Source organism: Amblyraja radiata, chromosome 31, assembly GCF_010909765.2.
Source record: "Amblyraja radiata isolate CabotCenter1 chromosome 31, sAmbRad1.1.pri, whole genome shotgun sequence".
Taxonomy (NCBI): domain Eukaryota; kingdom Metazoa; phylum Chordata; class Chondrichthyes; order Rajiformes; family Rajidae; genus Amblyraja; species Amblyraja radiata.
The window spans coordinates 12,251,954-12,271,294 of record NC_045986.1 but is presented as its reverse complement, the minus strand read 5'-3'; the positions used below and the strand labels follow the sequence as shown (position 1 = coordinate 12,271,294).

The 19,341-nt window shown below is 42.1% G+C and overlaps 1 protein-coding gene across 8 annotated transcripts in view; it reads right to left on the bottom strand.

The window, feature by feature from the left end:
* rere (arginine-glutamic acid dipeptide repeats) overlaps positions 1–19,341 on the bottom strand; it is a 530,103-nt gene that overhangs the window by 212,937 nt on the left and 297,825 nt on the right. The window contains exon 1 of one of the 8 annotated variants that reach the window (XM_033048507.1): positions 9,867–10,044. The exons of the other annotated variants lie outside the window; for them this stretch is intronic. Within the exon in view, the coding sequence (XP_032904398.1) occupies positions 9,867–9,892 (26 nt within the window). The 5' untranslated portion in view covers positions 9,893–10,044. Of the gene's footprint in view, positions 1–9,866; positions 10,045–19,341 lie in introns of those variants that run through there. 8 annotated transcript variants of the gene reach the window in all.

Genomic DNA, 19,341 nt, shown 5'->3' with positions numbered 1-19,341 from the left:
TATAAACAGGATTGTGGGTCCTCATCCTTCCTCTTCCAAAGTCCACAATCAGTTCATTGGTTTTACTAATATTGAGAGCCAGGTTGTTGCGCTGGCACCATTTGGTCAATCGGTCGATCTCATTTCTATATTCTGACTCTTCACCATCTGTATTTCAGCCAACAACGGTGGTGTCGTCGGTGAACTTGAACTCCAGCTCGGCGCTCAATACCATCATCCCCTCCAAGCTGGTTACCAGACCTGGGGTGGAAGGTACTGCGCTGAGGAGTCCCTTGCAACCTGTTTCTCTCGCGGTTCGCAGACTCGCCAACCGCCTGCCACTTTTGTGGGCTGGAAGAGTCTGTGTATCAAATGTATTTGGAGTGTGTGAGGTTGCAGCCCCTGTCCCATTATCTAAAGGGGCTGCTCCGTGCCTTCTGGCTGCACTTCTTATCCACCATCCTCATCTTCGGACACCCTGTGCGTAGGGGAAAGGGCAGGGCCGAGGATGTCCTGGTTGGTTTGCTCCTGGGCCTGGCCAAGCTGGCCATCCGCGAGTCATGGCGCAGGGCAGAAGAGGGCTCTGCCCCCTTTCCGGGATTATGTCCGTGCCCGGGGGATGTTGGAGAGGGACTATGCACTGTCCACGGGCACCCTGGGGGATTTCCGGGACCGCTGGGCACTGCGGGGGATGGAATGCATCCTTGACAAGGATTGTAACATATTTGTATAGTAGCTTATTTAGTATATTTGCTTGTCTTGTATTATGGTGATGGGTTCTGTTTTGTTTTATTGTATTGTAAATATTATTTTTAATAATTGAATACATTTTTTTATTTAAAAAAAAAGCTGGTTACCAAGCTCACGGAACTGGGTCTCTGCGCATCCCTCTGCAATTGGATCCCCGACTTCCTCATCCAGAGCCCACAGTCTGGTCGAAATGGCAAAAATACTTCTTCCTCATTAACAATCAGTACGGGAGCACCACAAGGCTACGTGCTCAGCCCCCTGCTCTACTCACTCTATACTCATGAACTCCATCTTCAAGTTCGCCGACGACACCACTTGTTGGACGACTTGCAGATGGTGATGAGCCAGCACACCAACCTGGCACTCAATATCAGTAAAACCCATGAACTGATTGTGGACTTTGCAAGAGAAAGGATGAGGACCCACAATCCTGTTTATATCAACGGAACGATGGTGGAGAGAATCAAAAACTTCAAATTCCTGGGTGTGCATTTTTCCGAAGATCTTACCTGGACTCAGCAATTATAAATAAAGCACATCAACACCTCTACTTCCTGAGAAGATTAAGGAGATTTGGTATGTCAAAGAGGATTCTGTTGAACTTCTACAGGTGCACAGTAGAGAGCATATTAACTTGTTGCATCAAGGCCTGGTTCGGCAACTTTAACGTCCAGGAGCAGAAAAGACTGCAAAAAGTTGTGAACACTGTCCAGTCCATCACCGGCTCGGCCTCTCCACTATTGAAGGGATTTATCGGAGTCACTGCCTCAAAACGGCAGCCAGCATCATCAGAGACCCACACCATCCTGGCCACACACTCATATCACCCCAGCCACCGGGAAGAAGGTACAGGAGCCTGAAAACTGTAAAGCCCAGGTTCAGGAACAGCTTCTTCCCTACAGCTCTTCAGCCACTACAATCTCAAATAAGCTCCGAACTACAATAGACTATTATTATTATTATTGCACTATTGTTGTTTGTTGGTGTGTGTGTGTGTGTGTGTGTGTGTGTGTGTGTGTGTGTGTGTGTGTGTGTGCGCGCGCGCGCCAGTGTACTTGTGAGTGTGTGTTCCACTGTACTCCACAATTTGAGATTTGTAATATAAAAAATCACATGTGGTTAAAGTGCACATTGTCAGATTTTATTAAAGGCCATTTTTATACAATTTGGTTTCACCATGTAGAAATTACAGCTGTGTTTATACATAGTCCCCCCATTTCAGGGCACCATAATGTTTGGGACACATGGGTTCACATGTGTTTGTAATTGCTCAGGTGTGTTTAATTGCCTCCTTAATGCAGGTATAAGAGTGCTCTCAGCATCTAGTCTTTCCATCACCTTTGAATTTTTTTATTGCTGTTTATCAATATGAGGACCAAACATGTGCCAATGAAAGTCAAAGAAGCCATTATGAGACTGAAAACCAAGAATAAAACTGTTGGCGACATCAGCCAAACCTTAGGCGTACAAAAATCAACTGTTTAGAACATCATTAAGAGAGCACTGGTGAGCTTACTAATCGCAAAGGGACTGGTATGTCAAGGAAGACCTCCACTGCTGATGACAGAAGAATTCTCTCTATAATAAAGAAAAATCCCCAAACACCTGTCCGACAGATCAGAAACACTCCTCAGGAGTCCAGTGTGGATTTGTCAATATCCACTGTCCGCAGAAGGCTTAATGAACAGAAATACAGAGGCTACACTGCAAGATGCAAACCACTGGTTAGCCGTAAAAATAGGATGTCCAGGTTACAGTTTGCCAAGAAGTACTTAAAAGAGCAACCACAGTTCTGGAAGAGGGTCTTGTGGACAGATGGGACAAAGATGAACTTATATCAGAGTGATGACAAGAACTAAGTATGGAGGAGAGAAGGAACTGCCCAAGATCCAAAGCATACCACCTCATCTGTGAAACACGGTGGTGGGGGTGTTATGGTCTGGGCATGTATGGCTGCTGAAGGTACTGGTTCACTTATCTTCATTGATGATACAACTGCTGATGGTAGTAGCATTATGAATTCTGAAGTGTATAGACACACCCTATCTGCTCAAGTTCAAACAAATGCCTCAAAACTCATTGGCCGGCGGTTCATGCTGCAGCAAATCAATGATCCCAAACATACTGCTAAAGCAACAAAGGAGATTTTCAAAGCCAAAAAGAGGTCAATTCTTGAGTGGGCAAGTCAATCACCTGACCTGAACCTAATTGAGCATGCCTTTTATATGCTGAAGAGATAACTGAAGGAGACTAGCCTCCAAAACAAGCATAAACTAAAGATGGCTGCAATACAGGCCTGGCAGAGCATCACCAGAGTATTCACCCAGCAATTGGTGATGTCCATGAATCGCAGACTTGAAGCAGTCGTTGCATGCAAAGGACATGCAACAAAATACTAAATATGACTACTTTCATTTACATGACATTGCTGTGTCCCAAACATTGTGGTGCCCTGAAATGGGGGAGACTATGTATAAACACTATTGTAATTTCTACTTGGTGAAACCAAAATATATAATAGACTATAGACAATAGGTGCAGGAGTAGGCCATTCGGCCCTTCGAGCCAGCACCTTCATTCAATGTGAATATGGCTGATCATCCCCTAAAAATGGCCTTTATTAAAATCTGACAATGTGCGCTTTAACCACATGTGATTATTTTTTTCTATTACAAATCTCAAATTGTGGAGTACAACAAAATTACATAATTTACACTTGCATAAGACAATTCATACGTACGACTCAACCTCTCACTTTGAAATAACTTGTGCATGAATATATTTTACACATTGTCACTTCTTCTGGAAACATGCTGCCTATTACAATTTGTGATAGTCGCCTATCATCTATACATGGACTTACATCTCTGAAATCCTTCTAATATGCACATGGTCATTAACAGGGAGGTGTGGGTTAATTAAACAAATAATGCATAATACAAGTTTCAATATTATGAGCAAAAGAATTGAGTACCTAAATACAATGAAATTGCTAAGCTTTACTTCAGAGAATTCAAGTCAGTAATTCATTACATTAGGCGGTATAATCTGGTAATTCAATTAAACCAGTTTTATACTGCCACTTTTATTCAACACATAATTAAGATTCGCTGTGTCACGATCCCTAATGTATCTGAGAACAACTCCAACCACAGAGGGTTACTTTTCCCCTGAAGAACTATTTAGACTAGCTTAATTGAAAAGTTCAGACTAAAAATTGATGCATTTTTAGGTACCAGTGAAGAATATAAAATCTTGGCTGGGACATAAAGCTAAGATACAGATCACCCATATCCTAAATGAATGATAGAATAGATTCGAGATGCTGAAATGGCATAAATCTGGTCCTTCCTATACTCTTATCATCAGCTAATTATAAGTTTTCTGAGCAAACCACAAGTGCTGGAGGAACTCAGCAGGTCAGGCAGCATCTATAGAAAGAGTGGGTTGGGATCCTTCGAGCCTATTTTTACTTTTGTTACAATTTCATATTCATAATCAAAGCCAACAAGCAATTCCAATCTTGGTATGGCATGACAATTACTCATCTGAGTTCATCACTTTATCGTCCTACAGCAAGCAGCACGCTGAAAGATGTGATAGATGCACAGCTAAAACTGGCAAAGGACCAGTGTGTCAGCTCATAACACACTCAGAGCAACTCAATTTCCTTGTGGAAATTCTCTAATAATGAAGTTCCAATTGCATAGTTGAATTCTGTCCTTAAAAACCAGAAATAATGGCTTATTGCGTAAATTACTGGAGAAATCCAAATTTGTAGTCAAATTCCACCAAGGCCATTATGGAGCTATGGACATTTTTGAAAACTGAACATGGAACTAGTATAAAGTGCATCTCGTTCACTATTGTCCTTCAAGGAAGAAACTCTGCTTCCATTACCTTATTTGGCCTAAATGCAACTCAAGGCCCACTGTAAAATGCCTTCTAAAGTGGCCTAGCAAGTCATTCAGTTGCATCCATTGAATCTTTGAAGCACAATGGGTTTCACGATTTGTTGAAAGATCTCCCAACTTTGATCTAGATACTTGTATTGGACAAGGCAAAGTCTGTAATGTCTTCTTCATGAATATATAGGAAATGGTATCTACAGACTAGATAAACAACAAGATACTCTGTGGCCAATTCCAGTCAACAATTGGCAACAATATACTGCTCCATAATGACCCCTGGATATGTATAGCTGCACTAGCAGGACAGGTCTACTAGAAGTGGTGGCTCAGTGATTGATAGGCAGTATTCTATGAAAGGAGAAAGAGTTGCCATTTATTTCAATGAGACGTTTCAACGTATGGACCTCAAACTTTAACTCTGTTTCTCCTTCCACATATATACCGCTTGACCTGCTGAGTGTTTCAACATTTTCTGCTTTTCTGTCCAATTTCCAGCAGATTTTTTGATTTACTAGAATCCTTCACTTCCAGTTCTAAACCCATGAAACCTATGGTATAGGTCAAACATGGGTTAAACATTCTCAAAATACCATCTACCATTGGCCTTCAACTGATGATTTAGTACCCTTTCGCTTTAGAAGTCTCAAAGAGCATGAATGTAGTCCGACTGGGACGTCAATGCCTAGAGCCAAGATCGAGATGGCGGCCTTGAAGAACATTGCCTTTAATAGGTCTGCAGCAGATTACTAGAATAAATCAACCAAGGGTGATATAAACTTGAACATATCCAGATCTTGTATTCTATCCATCACAGCAATGACAGGTTTGGCCACATTAAATCTTGCCATGGGCACCACCATCGTGCTAAATAAGTAAACTGAGAAGATTTGGCACCTCAGAACCAGATATCTATGACAAATTATGGCCCATCATCAGCAGGCAAACTGTACTCCATGATATATAGCCTCATATCTGAAATAGTTCTCCCTTTCTACCACTGCTATTTAAAAAACAGAGAACCAGACCAGGCGACTACATAGATGGAACTGTAGTCTATAATATGTGGAAACAATGACCAATGACCAACAAATCAGATGAAACATATACAGTCCTGCCACTTGCTAAAGGATGAATTGGGCTCCGAGTATATTACTATTCTGAACAATGGTGAAGCCCAGAATTGAGTAACAAAGACAAGGCAGAAGCATTTGCTATCATCAGACAAAAATTGTAACTGGATCCCAGTGTGCAGGATAGTGTTATTGTACTGGTCAGCGCAGACCCGGTGGACCAAAGGCCCTGTTTCCATGCTGTATCTCTATAGACTAAAAAGTCTAAAGTCTGAAAACAACACATGCATGGAAAAGACATTATCTGTAGATTCTCTTCCATGTTGCACACCATCCTGACTTAGAAATATATTCCTGTTCCTTATTCATTGCTGGGCCTAAATCCTGGAACTCCCTCATCAACAGCATTGCGAGGAGCAAATCAACAAAAAAGATCTGTAGAGGAAAGTTTAAAGAAGATGTTGGCTGTTTTTTTTTTTACTTAGAGAATGGGAAGTGCCTGGAATGTGCTGCCAGAGGTGGCAGTGGAAGCATAAGTGTTTAATAGGGTTTTAGATAGGGACAGGAGTTTGCAGGAAATGGAAAGATATGGATCATGCGCAGGCAGAAGGAATTATTTCAATCTGGAGTCGTGATCAGCACAGACATTGTGGGCCGGAGGGCCTGCTCCTGTTTGAAAAGTGTTTATTCATCATATGCACTGGAACAATAAAATTCCAACATACTGCAGTTTTATAGCACATTAAATGCAACATCAACTACAATGAATGCAATAAATTCAGTTATTTCAAGTAAACTGGATCATGATAGAGCAAAAATGAGAGCAGATAGATCAAGCATAGCACTGCAAAATCAAAGTGCAAAGTTCAGTCTGAAGAAGGGTCTCGACCCAAAACGTCAACCATTCCTTCCCTCCAGAGATGCTGCCTGTCCCGCTGAGTTACTCCAGCATTTTGTGTCTACCCACTGCAAAGTCAAAGTTCAGTAAGGTTGAGATAGTTGAGGTATGTTTGCAGTTAGGAACATGCAGAGTGGTTCAAGAACCTGATGGTTGATTAGAAGAAGCTGTTCTTGAAACTGGAGGTAACAGTTCTAAGACTCCTGAATCTTCCGATGGTAGCTTTTAGAAATGAGCGTGGCCAGGATGGTTTGGATCTTTGATGATATTAACCACTTTGAGGCAGAATTTCCTGTAGATCCCTTTGATGGTGCGGTGGTTAGTACCCGAGATGGATCAGGCAATGTCCACCTCTTCCTGCAGCCTCCATGATTCTTGAACATTCAAAGTTCTGATCCAGGCCAGGATGCTATCTGTCAGTATGTTCCCCACTGTCCACCTGTAGAAGTTTTATAAAATATTCATCAACTTGCCGATTCTTCTCAAACTTCTGAGGAAGTAGAGATGTTGGTGAGCTTTCTTTACGATTGCATAATGTGCTGGCCCCAGGATAGATCATCAGAGATGTGTATGCCCAGGAACTTGATCTGCTAACTCTCTCAATCCTGTCCCCCTGTTGAAGACAGGTACATGGTCTCTCAGCATTCCCTTCCTGAAGTTAACAATCTGTTACTTAGCCTTGCCAACATTGAGAACATGACTGTTTGGCACCATTTAACCAGACTACTGATTTCCCTTCTGCACCGACTCTGTTACCCATTATTCATCCAATGGTGGTGGTGTCTTCTGCAAATTTAAAGATCGCTTTGGAGTCGGGTGTGGTTACAGTCAATTGTGGTATATAGAGAGTAGACACAGGAGACTGAGCGCACAGCCCTGTACTCTGCTACAGTACTGCAGGTACATAGAACAGAGCTGTTCTACTGTACGTATGTATTATAGCTATTCAAAAATAAACCTTAAATATCTTCTGGCCGCTTGCCCGACATCCAGTACTGGAGTAAAGATTTCCATTTATTGCATACTAGGAATATCTGAGCCATCTGTTTGGTTCTCCATTCAAGGTCCATTCCCTCATGACCAGATCAACCCATTTTAGTGGTATGCATTTGCAACAAATCCAGACTCTTTGCAAGAGCAGTGTCATATCAAACCCAGGTTGAGCTTGAGTCTCAGCATCCACGTCATCATTGCAACAAGCAATCTCTATAGATGTGCAAACCTGGCTAACTTCAAAGCCGTCTGAAACTCTTGTGTGTGACCACACCATCACAATGCTGGCTTGCCCCCTTCAATCTATTCTCCATACCCTTGAGGTCATCTGAATTCTCCCTTCTAAACAACCATCAAATTATTTCCTTCCATGGGGTCAAGGAAAGAGCGTTCACCAACACGCACAAGAAGCGACAAGACAGACACCATTGTATGCAGATGTCGAGAAGTGTGTTCAGCTCTGGCTGAACAACTGCTAATCTTGTGTGTGGACTCGATAAGAAGATTTTCATTTATCACCTTGATTCCCATCCCCATGTTCAAATAACCGCATGGTATTCCCTATTCTCATCTTAGAACTCCTCAACCTTATAATGCTCTGAAATATTTTAGCTAATCTCTTTCTAGTCTCATGACCGTACCAAATTGTAATCAGTCCCAGATAGTAATGTTGTTTTCATGTGTAAATGCCTGAAGGTCTGGAAATCCCTCGTATGTGCCTGTACCTCCCCCAGTGTATCTCGGCATAAGTTTTTTTTAAATAATCCTGCAAGACAGCTTGGGACAGTTTGCTTTCATTATTATGTTATGAATGATCAGGAAGTATATGTAATTTAACAATGATTAAAAACTGTTGACTGATAAATAAAATTGGCGTCAAATACTTTACTCCTCTCTGTATTAATTTGCAATATGCAAACCACATCACCTCAACCTAAAAATGTTTTTTTATATATATCTTGGTCTAGTTTATGGGAATGGGTGCAGATTATTTAAACAAACGTTTTGCAATTTTGAATGAAAATTCATACAATAATTTAATGAAAATGCAATATTCTGGAGACTAAATTAACTAAGAATGTTTGTAAATCCTTTTAGTTCAGTTACTGCATTTAAATCCAGATTCTTTCAATTGAAGAAGGGTCTCAATCTGTCCATTTTCTTCCACAGACGCTGCCTAACCTGCATAATTCCAACTGTAGTTTTGTTTTTTGCTTAAGATTCCAACATCTGCAGTCTCTTGTTTCTTCTTTCATGCATTGTTGGAGCAACTTTTATTCAGATTACTTCTGGATTGCTTTGATGTTCTGATGACCAATTTACTAAAGTTATCAGAAAGTAATGACTTTATTCAATGAGGGTACATGTGAATTGAAAGTGACACCATGATGTCCAACATATCCAACTCCATTTACAAAATGTCTTCAATACCTTCACTTTGAAAATGTGCTGATCGTAACGTCACTAAACTTGTTTTCAAAATGCTACATCTGAACATGTACGATTGGAATTAAGATGAAAGATTCATCCAGATAATTATCAATGAAGATTGGGTTAAAGGAAAATGTCCAAAAGGAGCAAGTTTTGAATTAAATGAATGTATTACCCCCTCGACCAGCTTTGCAGATGTATACCATAAGTGTTTATACTTAAAAAGTTACAAAATCACATTAAAATATCAAGTTTTTGTTTTTTATCTTCCTTCTGCAAATGAAAGATCTTATCAAAAAGACCTAACTACATAGCTCAAAAAACCAGCATTGAGGCCCCACCCATTGCTGAAAGCCACCAATAGTGGTCCACACCAAATCCTGCCCCCTACCATTTCCCTAACCAAACTGACAGGCCCAAATAGTTCTCAGACCCTCAGATGTCCCAAAATGGTACGTTTCTCTACTTCGAGGAAATTTACAGGTAAATTCCACAGAAACAAATCTAGTTTAAAAAGCCGGTACAAGAGGAAAATGTAACTAATGCCAGGAAAATAATTATATAAATTTTACTGCCATGATTTGACTCCTTCCTCTTTTCTCCTCCAAACCAGAAGAAATTGCTCTCAATCCTTTACTTTTAAAATGAAAAAGAAAGACAGCTAGCTGTTCAGGAAAGGGTCACCATTTTCTGTTTAATGCTGATCAAACATTGAAATACAGCAGCAAAAAAGACTTGCAGCGTTAATAATGAAGATTTCATAATAAATATTTGACAAGGCAAGGAATCTACAAAATGCAGCCTTTTAGGATAGGCCAAAATAAATAAGCCTACCTCCGAGGGCTGAAGAGATCATCCATGGTCAAAACAAGTCCTTTAGGTTTAATTATATTCCCAAGTCTGGCTACAGACTGCACTGAAAGCAAAACTCTCCCTTTTTCCTACTCTCAGTACTCAAAATGGTGGCACACGCAGTCTCTGAGAGACCTTAGAAAGCTTTCACTGAGCTTGTGCTGTGACCTCAGCCACCACGCAGAGCGTAAAAACTTCCCCTCAAAATGTCAGCACTGAGCATGTGCCATGACCCTGTCTCCCTCACATACAGAGCAATCAATCTCTCCCTTTATGTTCTCTGAATAAGCATGCAGAACCAGCTCCCAGCTCCAGGGAGCTTCAGTGAGAATGCTGAAAGAAAAGGGCCCTATCAAGGGGGGTACTGTGACAAACATCAAACCAAGATCACTTCAGATGTACGTTGGTCAGTTTGCGCTGCTTCTAAATTGCTGCCACAGAACTCCATATGAAAGGGCGTACACTAAATAGAGACAGTTATTGTCCAAAGGAACCATGTTCACCAATATGAAACCACTTCATATGTAAAAAAACTAATTGCATTCCTCCAGTAATGTATTACTACAAAATAAGTCTTTCACTGACAATCTTTTTTCCTTCCAAGAGGGAATGTCCAGACCGTTACTATTATTTATATTCAGCAATCATTATCAAGAGAATATATTATATGCATGCCGAGTTTGCTGCAGGCATTTAAATGAACAGAGTTTACAAAGAGATAGTTTGGCCCATTCTGTCTCCGCTGAATCTTTGTAATCCATTCATCTTCCTCCCCACCCTCAGCCTTTCCTCATAATGCGTGATTTGTAGAAACAAGGAATTGCAGATACTGGTTTATACCAAAGGGAGACACAAAGAGTTGGAATAACTCAGCGGGCCAGGCAGCATCCCTGGAGAAAAAGGATGGGTGACATTACGGGTCGGGACCCTTGTTCCCGCAAGATTCCTGAACCCTTCTTCCCTTTTTCTCCAGAGATGTTGCCTGACCTGCGGAGTTACTCCAACACTTTAATTGTTTTTGCTTTCTCGAAGCCAAACCCAATTCCCTTCTGATTGCCACAAAATGCTGAAGTACCGTAGCAGGTTAGGCAGCATCTCTAGAGAAAAGGAATAGGTGACGGTTTAGGTCGAGACCCATCTTCAGAGAGTGAGGGGAGAGGGGGAGACTGATAGCTGTTAAAATTGTTTCCAATAACCCTTAAAGTAGTGCATATTGTCCTGATCTTTGTAGACTGTCTTCAAGGTAACCAAGAAGTAGCTAAGCAGTATTTTGAATTATGACAATAATATGAAAACAAGCATTATTCTGGTTTATCATCCTTCTTTCATCTTCACAAAAAAAGTTTGAGATCTCCAGATATCAACAGCTCACAATACATTTTAAAAACATTAATTTCAATTTGATATGCCATTAATTTCAACGGTTTCTGTTTCCTCTTTGTTCTGAAATACATAAGAGTGAGAAAAAACAACTGTTGAGAGATGTCTCGACACACCTCATAAGAGCAGTGCTTGCAACTTCGATCCAGCAACCTATTGTGCTGAGATTATTCGGGAGGAAGCACCAAGCAGACACCACATAAAGCAACATCTGTAAGAGCAGCAATCAGGTAGCGTATTGAGTAATAAGATGTCAATCCTAAACGGAATGCAGATTATTGCAGTCTTAAAGGCAAGAATTGAGGCACCAAATTGATTTTTGTTTTTAAATCGGTTCTAATACATTAATTATGGTAAAAAAAAGATTCATGGGTTGTTGATTTCTCGAAACTACACAAAGTTATTTCCAGAATAATTCAAAGTTTTGGTATAATAAATGGATAAAATAACAATAGTTTTGGGGGGAAAAAAAGTTTTATATTCTACTTTAACAAGTACTCAAATACATTATGGGCCACCAGCCAGAAGATTGACAGCCATTAATAATAAGGAAAAATGAAGCAAAGTGCAAGAGAAAAGCTATTTTATTATAATTATGTAGAGTTTGGAAGATGTATTTCTGGTCAGCCAAACTCGAAGATGAAATGCCCAAGATTCACCAGATTAATTCCTGAAATTCATGGGGAGGATTTGGGAGAGACAGGTTGGAATTGTCCTGTGATGAGACTTTAAGCGGACTGGGCTTACACTCTGGAGTTCAGAAGAAAAGTCATTTCATCAAAACATAAAATCTATATAGGGAGAGAGGGGGGGAGAGAGAGAGAGCGGGGGGGGGGGGGGGGGGGGGGAGGAGAGAGAGAGAGAGAGGGGGGGAGAGAGAGAGGGGGGGAGAGAGAGAGAGCGGGGGAGGGGGGAGACTAGAGAGAGAGAGGGGGGGGAGCGAGAGAGAGAGGGGGGGGACAGAGAGGAGAGAGGGGGGGGAGAGTGATAGGGAGAGAGAGGAGGAGGGAGAGGGAGAGAGGGATAGGGAGAGGGAGAGGGAGAGGGAGATGGAGAGGGGGAGAAGGTGTGGGAGAGGGAGAGGGAGAGGGAGAGAGGGAGAGGAGAGGAGGAGGGAGAGGAGAGGGAGAGGGAGAGGGAGAGGGAGAGGGAGAGGGAGAGGAGAGAGGAGAGAGAGAGAGAGAGAGAGAGAGGAGATGAAGGAGAGAAGCAGAGAGAGAGAGAGAGGAGAGAGGAGAGAGAGAGAGAGAGAGAGAGAGGAGAGAGGAGAGAGAGAGAGAGAGAGAGAGAGAGAGAGAGAGAGAGAGAGGAGATAGATATCTTCATTGAAGATAATAAATGAATGGGAGTTCTCTACTCAAGAAGGCTGTGGAGAGTCTGTCACTGAGTAAGTTCAAGAGCCAAAATGGACAGATTTTTGGATATTAATGGTATTTAAAGATATAGGGCTATTGTGAAATATTATGAAAGTGAAATAAAACAGCAATCATGTTCTCACTGAATGATGGAGCAGGCAGAATAGCTCACGCCTACTTCTGTTTCTTACGTTATTAGGCTACATTCCACTATTGAGTTGGTGTGCAATCAATATACTAGATTGAAATGAACCACAGAGGACGTGGTTTTCTACTGGACAATTCACAAGCTGGTATTATAGCCCTGAGGAAGTTTTTTGGGAATTTATTGGCAAAGGTGGGAGAACTCCCTTCAACCTAAATGATAAATTTCAAGGAAAAGGTGGTCTACACATTCTTGTACGGCAACAACCAAAATTCTTATTCAGATCAAACTAGGGGCAGATCTTGCCAGCACAGGACTGTCACATGCAACTGCACCAATGGTCATCCTTTTGAGGTATAGAGTGATACAGGATAGAAACAGGCCGTTCGGCCCAACTCATCCATGCCCACCATTGTTAGTGGCAAGGCTCGCATGCTATAATGGGCTTTAGACTCATTTTAGAGATACAGCGTGGAAACATGCTGACCAGAGATCACTCTGTACACTAACACTATCCTACACACTGACAATTTACGATTTTTACTGAAGCCAATTAACCAACAAATTTGTACGTCTTTGGAGTATAGGAGGAAACCGGAGCACCCAGAGGGAACCTACGCAGTCACAGAGAGAACATACAAATTCTGTACAGACAGCACCAGTAGTCAGGATCTCTGGTGCTGTAAGGCAACAACTCTACCACTGCGCACTGGGCTACAAAGTGAAGTTGTGCAGCATCGCTGGCAACAATGTATCCCTCCCCGACAAGCTCAATGCATTCACCCCTTGTCGAAAGCTAGCTTGGATGCAGAGCGAGCTGTTTGCTGGCACGAAGCATCCAGACTCAAACAATGAGGCCAAAGTGACAGAAGGGGCTTTGAAGAAATGTCTCGTTTAAATATTTCCCAGCTGTCCAAGCCCTGACCACAATTTGGTCTGCTTTCATATCTGCCAGGATTTTAGAAGTTTCTCAAAAATCTCTCAATAGTCAGAATCATTTAACAAGCAATAAAAATGAAATAAATTACAAAATATTTCTACTGATTATTCTTAAATAATAAACAAATAAATTAAATTAAAATATATAAAATAATACAAACTGAAATTGTTTAATAATATAAAGAACAGTATATGGCCCACAATTTTAGTGCCAATCATGATGCCGTTAAACTGATCTCATCGGCTTATGATCCATATCCTTCTATTCTCTGCAATTTCATGTGCCTTTTTAAAAGCCTCTTGAATGCTACTATCGTATCTGCTACCACCACAACCCCAGGCAATGCGTTCCAGAGCCCCGCCATTCTCTGCGTAAAAAAAACCCTGCCTATTTTCATTAAACTTTCCTCCTCTCACCTAATAGATATGCCCTCTAGTGTTGGACAATTCCACCCTGGGGAAAAGGTTCTGACTGTCTACCCTATCTATGTCTCTCATAAGTTTATATATTTCTATCAAGTCTCCCCTCAACGTACGACGTTCCAGAGAAAGCAATCCAAGACTGTCCAACCTTTCTCTGTTGTTGAAACCCTCGAGTCCATGCAGCATTCAGCTACCCTTCACCCTCCTTGGAGCCTCCGCATCTTTCCTGTAATGGGGCAACCAGAACTGCAAAGCAGGGATAGCAGCCATAATCAGACTGGTGAAGTTGACAGGAGTCTGCCTGACTCTCACTCACTTGGGAAGGGACAAACAATGCCAACTGCCCTGCTACACGGAGCAGGTGAATTGCCATTTCTTTCTTCCCTTGTAAGCTGCATTCAGTGACAACACTTTGATCTGTCAGAAAGCTGACTGGGTAATTTTTCTTTCAGTCAAGTTCAAAGTACCAGGTCAATATGATTTTTCTGGAGAAATTACCTCCTATTATTGGGAGAAGTCATTGTATTCTTCTCTCACTTTTTTTAAGTGGCCAAATTACTGAGTAGAATGACTTTGCTTGCTATTCAACTGGTTCTCATACATCATCAAACGCCTCTATCCATTTCATTGACTGACAGCATATACTCGATTTGCCTTTCTCATTAGCAGACTCAGGGAAAATTTATTCGCCTCTGTTATAAGACTTCCAAACAGTCCTCCCATAAACTAGGGTAAAGTCCCGATTTCCCAACCTCTCATTATGGAAATTGACTTTTTCTCGGCTGAGAAACTCTGCACTATATTTTTCTCTTGCGCTTGTATTTGGCTTGATTGTATTCATATATATTATCTGATTTGAATGGATAGCATGCAAACAAAAGCTTTTCACTGTATCTCAGTAGATATAACAAGAATAAGCCTTCTGTATTTCAGATGGGGGAGGCTGGGTGGATACTTAATAGCATCAAGAATTTGGTGATGGTTTTGTTTACATTACTTCCAATCTCACTTCTTCACTTCCACCACTGTGTTATACAGCTTTTGAGATACATTTTTCCATCCATGAATTTTCACTGGTATCCTCAACATTTTAAAGATCAGTTCCAGTTGGTTTTCCATCTACTTTGTTTTCTGAGGACCTTCCTTTCTTCACATAATGGTTGCACTCAGGGCCGGCCTTAAGCCGATTTGACCGATTGCTCCCAATTGGGCCCCGCGCCTAATGGGGGCCCCGCACTAATGTTCCGTATTTCGTACGGAAATACGAATTCTCTTTGTTAAATAAAGATTTTTTTTAATTCGCCATCCGGATTTTTTTTAAACGAACATGTATAACAACTGCTGCACGGCCATCAGACACAAACGATGTGTTAACTCGTACTGTTAGCACTTCTTAACATGAAGTAGTTAACAAGTTGTTATAAAATGTCATCAATCTGCATCCATCCACATTCCTCAGTAAATGTTATTGTGTTTTGAATAAGTATTAATGACGCCATGTTCCTTTGAATAAAATTCACGCGGCGTCATTAATACTTGTTTAGAACACAATTACATTTACTGAGGAATGTAGATCGATGACACATTGAGAATTTCTTTAAACTCACCATCATGAGTGAGGGTGTGCAGGTTAGTCATTCACCTACCGATCCACGTTGTGTCTCTCTGTGTTTTGCTCTCTCTCACCCTCCCTCTCTCTCTCTCGTGCTCTCTCTCTATCACCCTGTCGCCTCAGCATTCCCGAAATCATTGACGTTTTGCGGTAGACAAAAATGCTGGAGAAACCCAGCGGGTGAGGCAGCCGCCTTGCTCGCTAAGGGTTTCGGCCCGAAACGTCGCCTATTTCCTTCGCTCCATAGATGCTGCTGCACCCGCTGAGTTTCCCCAGCAATTTTGTGTTCCTCCAACACTCTGTGTTTTTTGTTTGGCTCTGAAGTTGAAGGTGGCTCAGCAGGACGGGCAGCAGCTCTGGGGAGAGTGTTGCGTTTCTGGTCGAGACCCTTCTTCAGACAATCACAAGTACTCTCACCGACGAGAGTTCAATTCAGTCTGAAGAAGGGTCTTCTCTCCAGAGTCGCTGCGCTGCCTGTCCTGCTGAGTTACTCCAGCTTTATGTCTATCTTCAATTTCAGAGAAATACAATTTCTCACGGGGGGCTTATAACGTCTCTAAATCCCTCTGGGACCCTCTGAACACCTCCAAACCCCCTCTATAACACTTCTAAACCCATCTGAAGCCCTCTAAACATCTCTAACCCGTTTAAACCCCTCTAAACTAGGAGGCTGCAAGGTGACTTGGATAGGCTGGGTGAGTGGGTATGGCAGATGCAGTATAATGTGGATAAATGTGAGGTTACCCACTTTGGTGGCAAAAACAGGAAAGTAGACTATTATCTGAATGGTGGCCGATTAGGAAAAGGGGAGATGCAACGAGACCTGGGTGTCATGGTACACCAGTCATTGAAAGTAGGCACGCAGGTGCAGCAGGCCGTGAAGAAAGCGAATGGTATGTTAGCATTCATAGCAAAAGGATTTGAGTATAGGAGCAGGGAGGTTCTACTGCAGTTGTACTGGTGAGTTGTCTTGGTGAGACCACACCTGGAGTATTGCGTACAGTTTTGGGCTCCTAACCTGAGGAAGGTAATTCTTGCCATAGAGGGAGTACAGAGAAGGTTCACCAGACTGATTCCTGGGATGTCAGGACTTTCATATGAAGAAAGACTGGATAGACTCGGCTTGAACTCGCTAAAATTTAGAAGAATGAGGGGGGATCTTATAGAAACGCACAAAATTCTTAAGGGGTTGGACAGGCTAGATGCAGGAAGATCGTTCCCGATGTTGGGGAAGTCCAGAACAAGGGGTCACAGTTTAAGGATAAAGGGGAAATCTTTTAGGACTGAGATGAGAAACACATTTTTTACACAGAGAGTGGTGAATCTCTGGAATTCTCTGCCACAGAATGTAGTTGAGGCCAGTTCGTTGGCTATATTTAAGAGGGAGTTAGATCTGGCCCTTGTGGCTAAAGGGATCAGGGGGTATGGAGAGAAAGCAGGTACAGGATACTGAGTTGGATGATCAGCAATGATCATATTGAATGGCTGTGCAAGCTCAAAGGGCCGAATGGCCTACTCCTGCACCTTGTTTCTATGTTTCTATGACTGCGTCCAACTGCTGTCTGGTTCGTTGATCGGTTTGCTAGATATGAACTGTTTTGGGAGAGAAAAATGCTCACGGCAGACTAAACATTAAACAGAAATTGGTCAGATATTGAGGTTTACACCAAAGATCCTATAGCTCTGCTATAGCTCTGCTATAGGATCTTTGCTTTACACAGTGAGAAATCATGTGAAATAATCACTGAATTTAATTTTAAATGAATGTACCTGCATGTTATAGAAATTAGGTGCAGGAGTAGGCCATTCGGCCCTTCGAGCCTGCACCGCCATTCAATATGATCATGGCTGATCATCCAACTCAGTATCCCGTACCTGCCTTCTCTCCATACCCTCTGATCCCCTTAGCCACAAGGGCCACATCTAACTCCCTCTTAAATATAGCCAATGAACTGGCCTCGACTACCCTCTGTGGCAGGGAGTTCCAGAAATTCACCACTCTCTGTGTGAAAAAAGTTCTTCTCATCTCGGTTTTAAAGGATTTCCCCCTTATCCTTAAGCTGTGACCCCTTGTCCTGGACTTCCCCAACATCGGGAGCAATCTTCCTGCATCTAGCCTGTCCAATCCCTTAAGAATTTTGTAAGTTTCTATAAGATCCCCTCTCAATCTCCTAAATTCTAGAGAGTATAAACCAAGTCTATCCAGTCTTTCTTCATAAGACAGTCCTGACATCCCACGAATCAGTCTGGTGAACCTTCTCTGCACTCCCTCTATGGCAATAATGTCCTTCCTCAGATTTGGAGACCAAAACTGTACGCAATACTCCAGGTGTGGTCTCACCAAGACCCTGTACAACTGCAGTAGAACCTCCCTGCTCCTATACTCAAATCCTTTTGCTATGAAAGCTAACATACCATTCGCTTTATTCACTGCCTGCTGCACCTGCATGCCCACTTTCAATGACTGGTGTACCATGACACCCAGGTCTCGCTGCATCTCCCCTTTTCCTAGTCGGCCACCATTTAGATAATAGTCTGCTTTCCTGTTTTTGCCACCAAAATGGATAACCTCACATTTATCCACATTATACTGCATCTGCCAAACATTTGCCCACTCACCCAGCCTATCCAAGTCACCTTGCAGTCTCCTAGCATCCTCCTCACAGCTAACACTGCCCCCCAGCTTAGTGTCATCCGCAAACTTGGAGATATTGCCTTCAATTCCCTCATCCAGATAATTAATATATATTGTAAATAGCTGGGGTCCCAGCACTGAGCCTTGCGGTACCCCACTAGTCACTGCCTGCCATTGTGAAAAGGACCCGTTTACTCCTACTCTTTGCTTCCTGTTTGCCATCCAGTTCTCTATCCACATCAATACTGAACCCCCAATGCCGTGTGCTTTAAGTTTGTAAACTAATCTCTTATGTGGGACCTTGTCGAAAGCCTTCTGGAAGTCCAGATACACCACATCCACTGGTTCTCCCCTATCCACGCTACTAGTTACATCCTCGAAAAATTCTATAAGATTCGTCAGACATGATTTACCTTTTGTAAATCCATGCTGACTTTGTCCAATGATTTCACCACTTTCCAAATGTGCTGCTATCCCATCTTTAATAACTAACTCTAGCAGTTTCCCCACTACCGATGTTAGACTAACTGGTCTGTAATTCCCCGTTTTCTCTCTCCCTCCCTTCTTAAAAAGTGGGGTTACGTTTGCTACCCGCCAATCCTCAGGAACTGTTTAGTTTGGAGATACAACCAGATAGTCTACTGAGTTTCGCACCGACCAGCGATTTTTGTTTTCCTATTTGACAATTTTATTTGGCGGCCAATCAATCGCTGTCTCTAAGGGGGTTGCATCCAATCACCAACCAGCTTGCCTTAAAATTCCCGTTCAATCAACAAATAGGTCTCCTCCCGTCCAATCAGCCGCTGTCTCCAAGGGCATTGTGACCAATCACATAATGCAGTTTAATGGTAATTAACTGCTACGGTAAAGGTTGGAAGCCAGCGGAGCTACTGACAGTCTACTGTACAATTTAATAATATATACTAAATAACTGGGCTGACAGACCTTGGCTGGGAATCTGGGGCCCA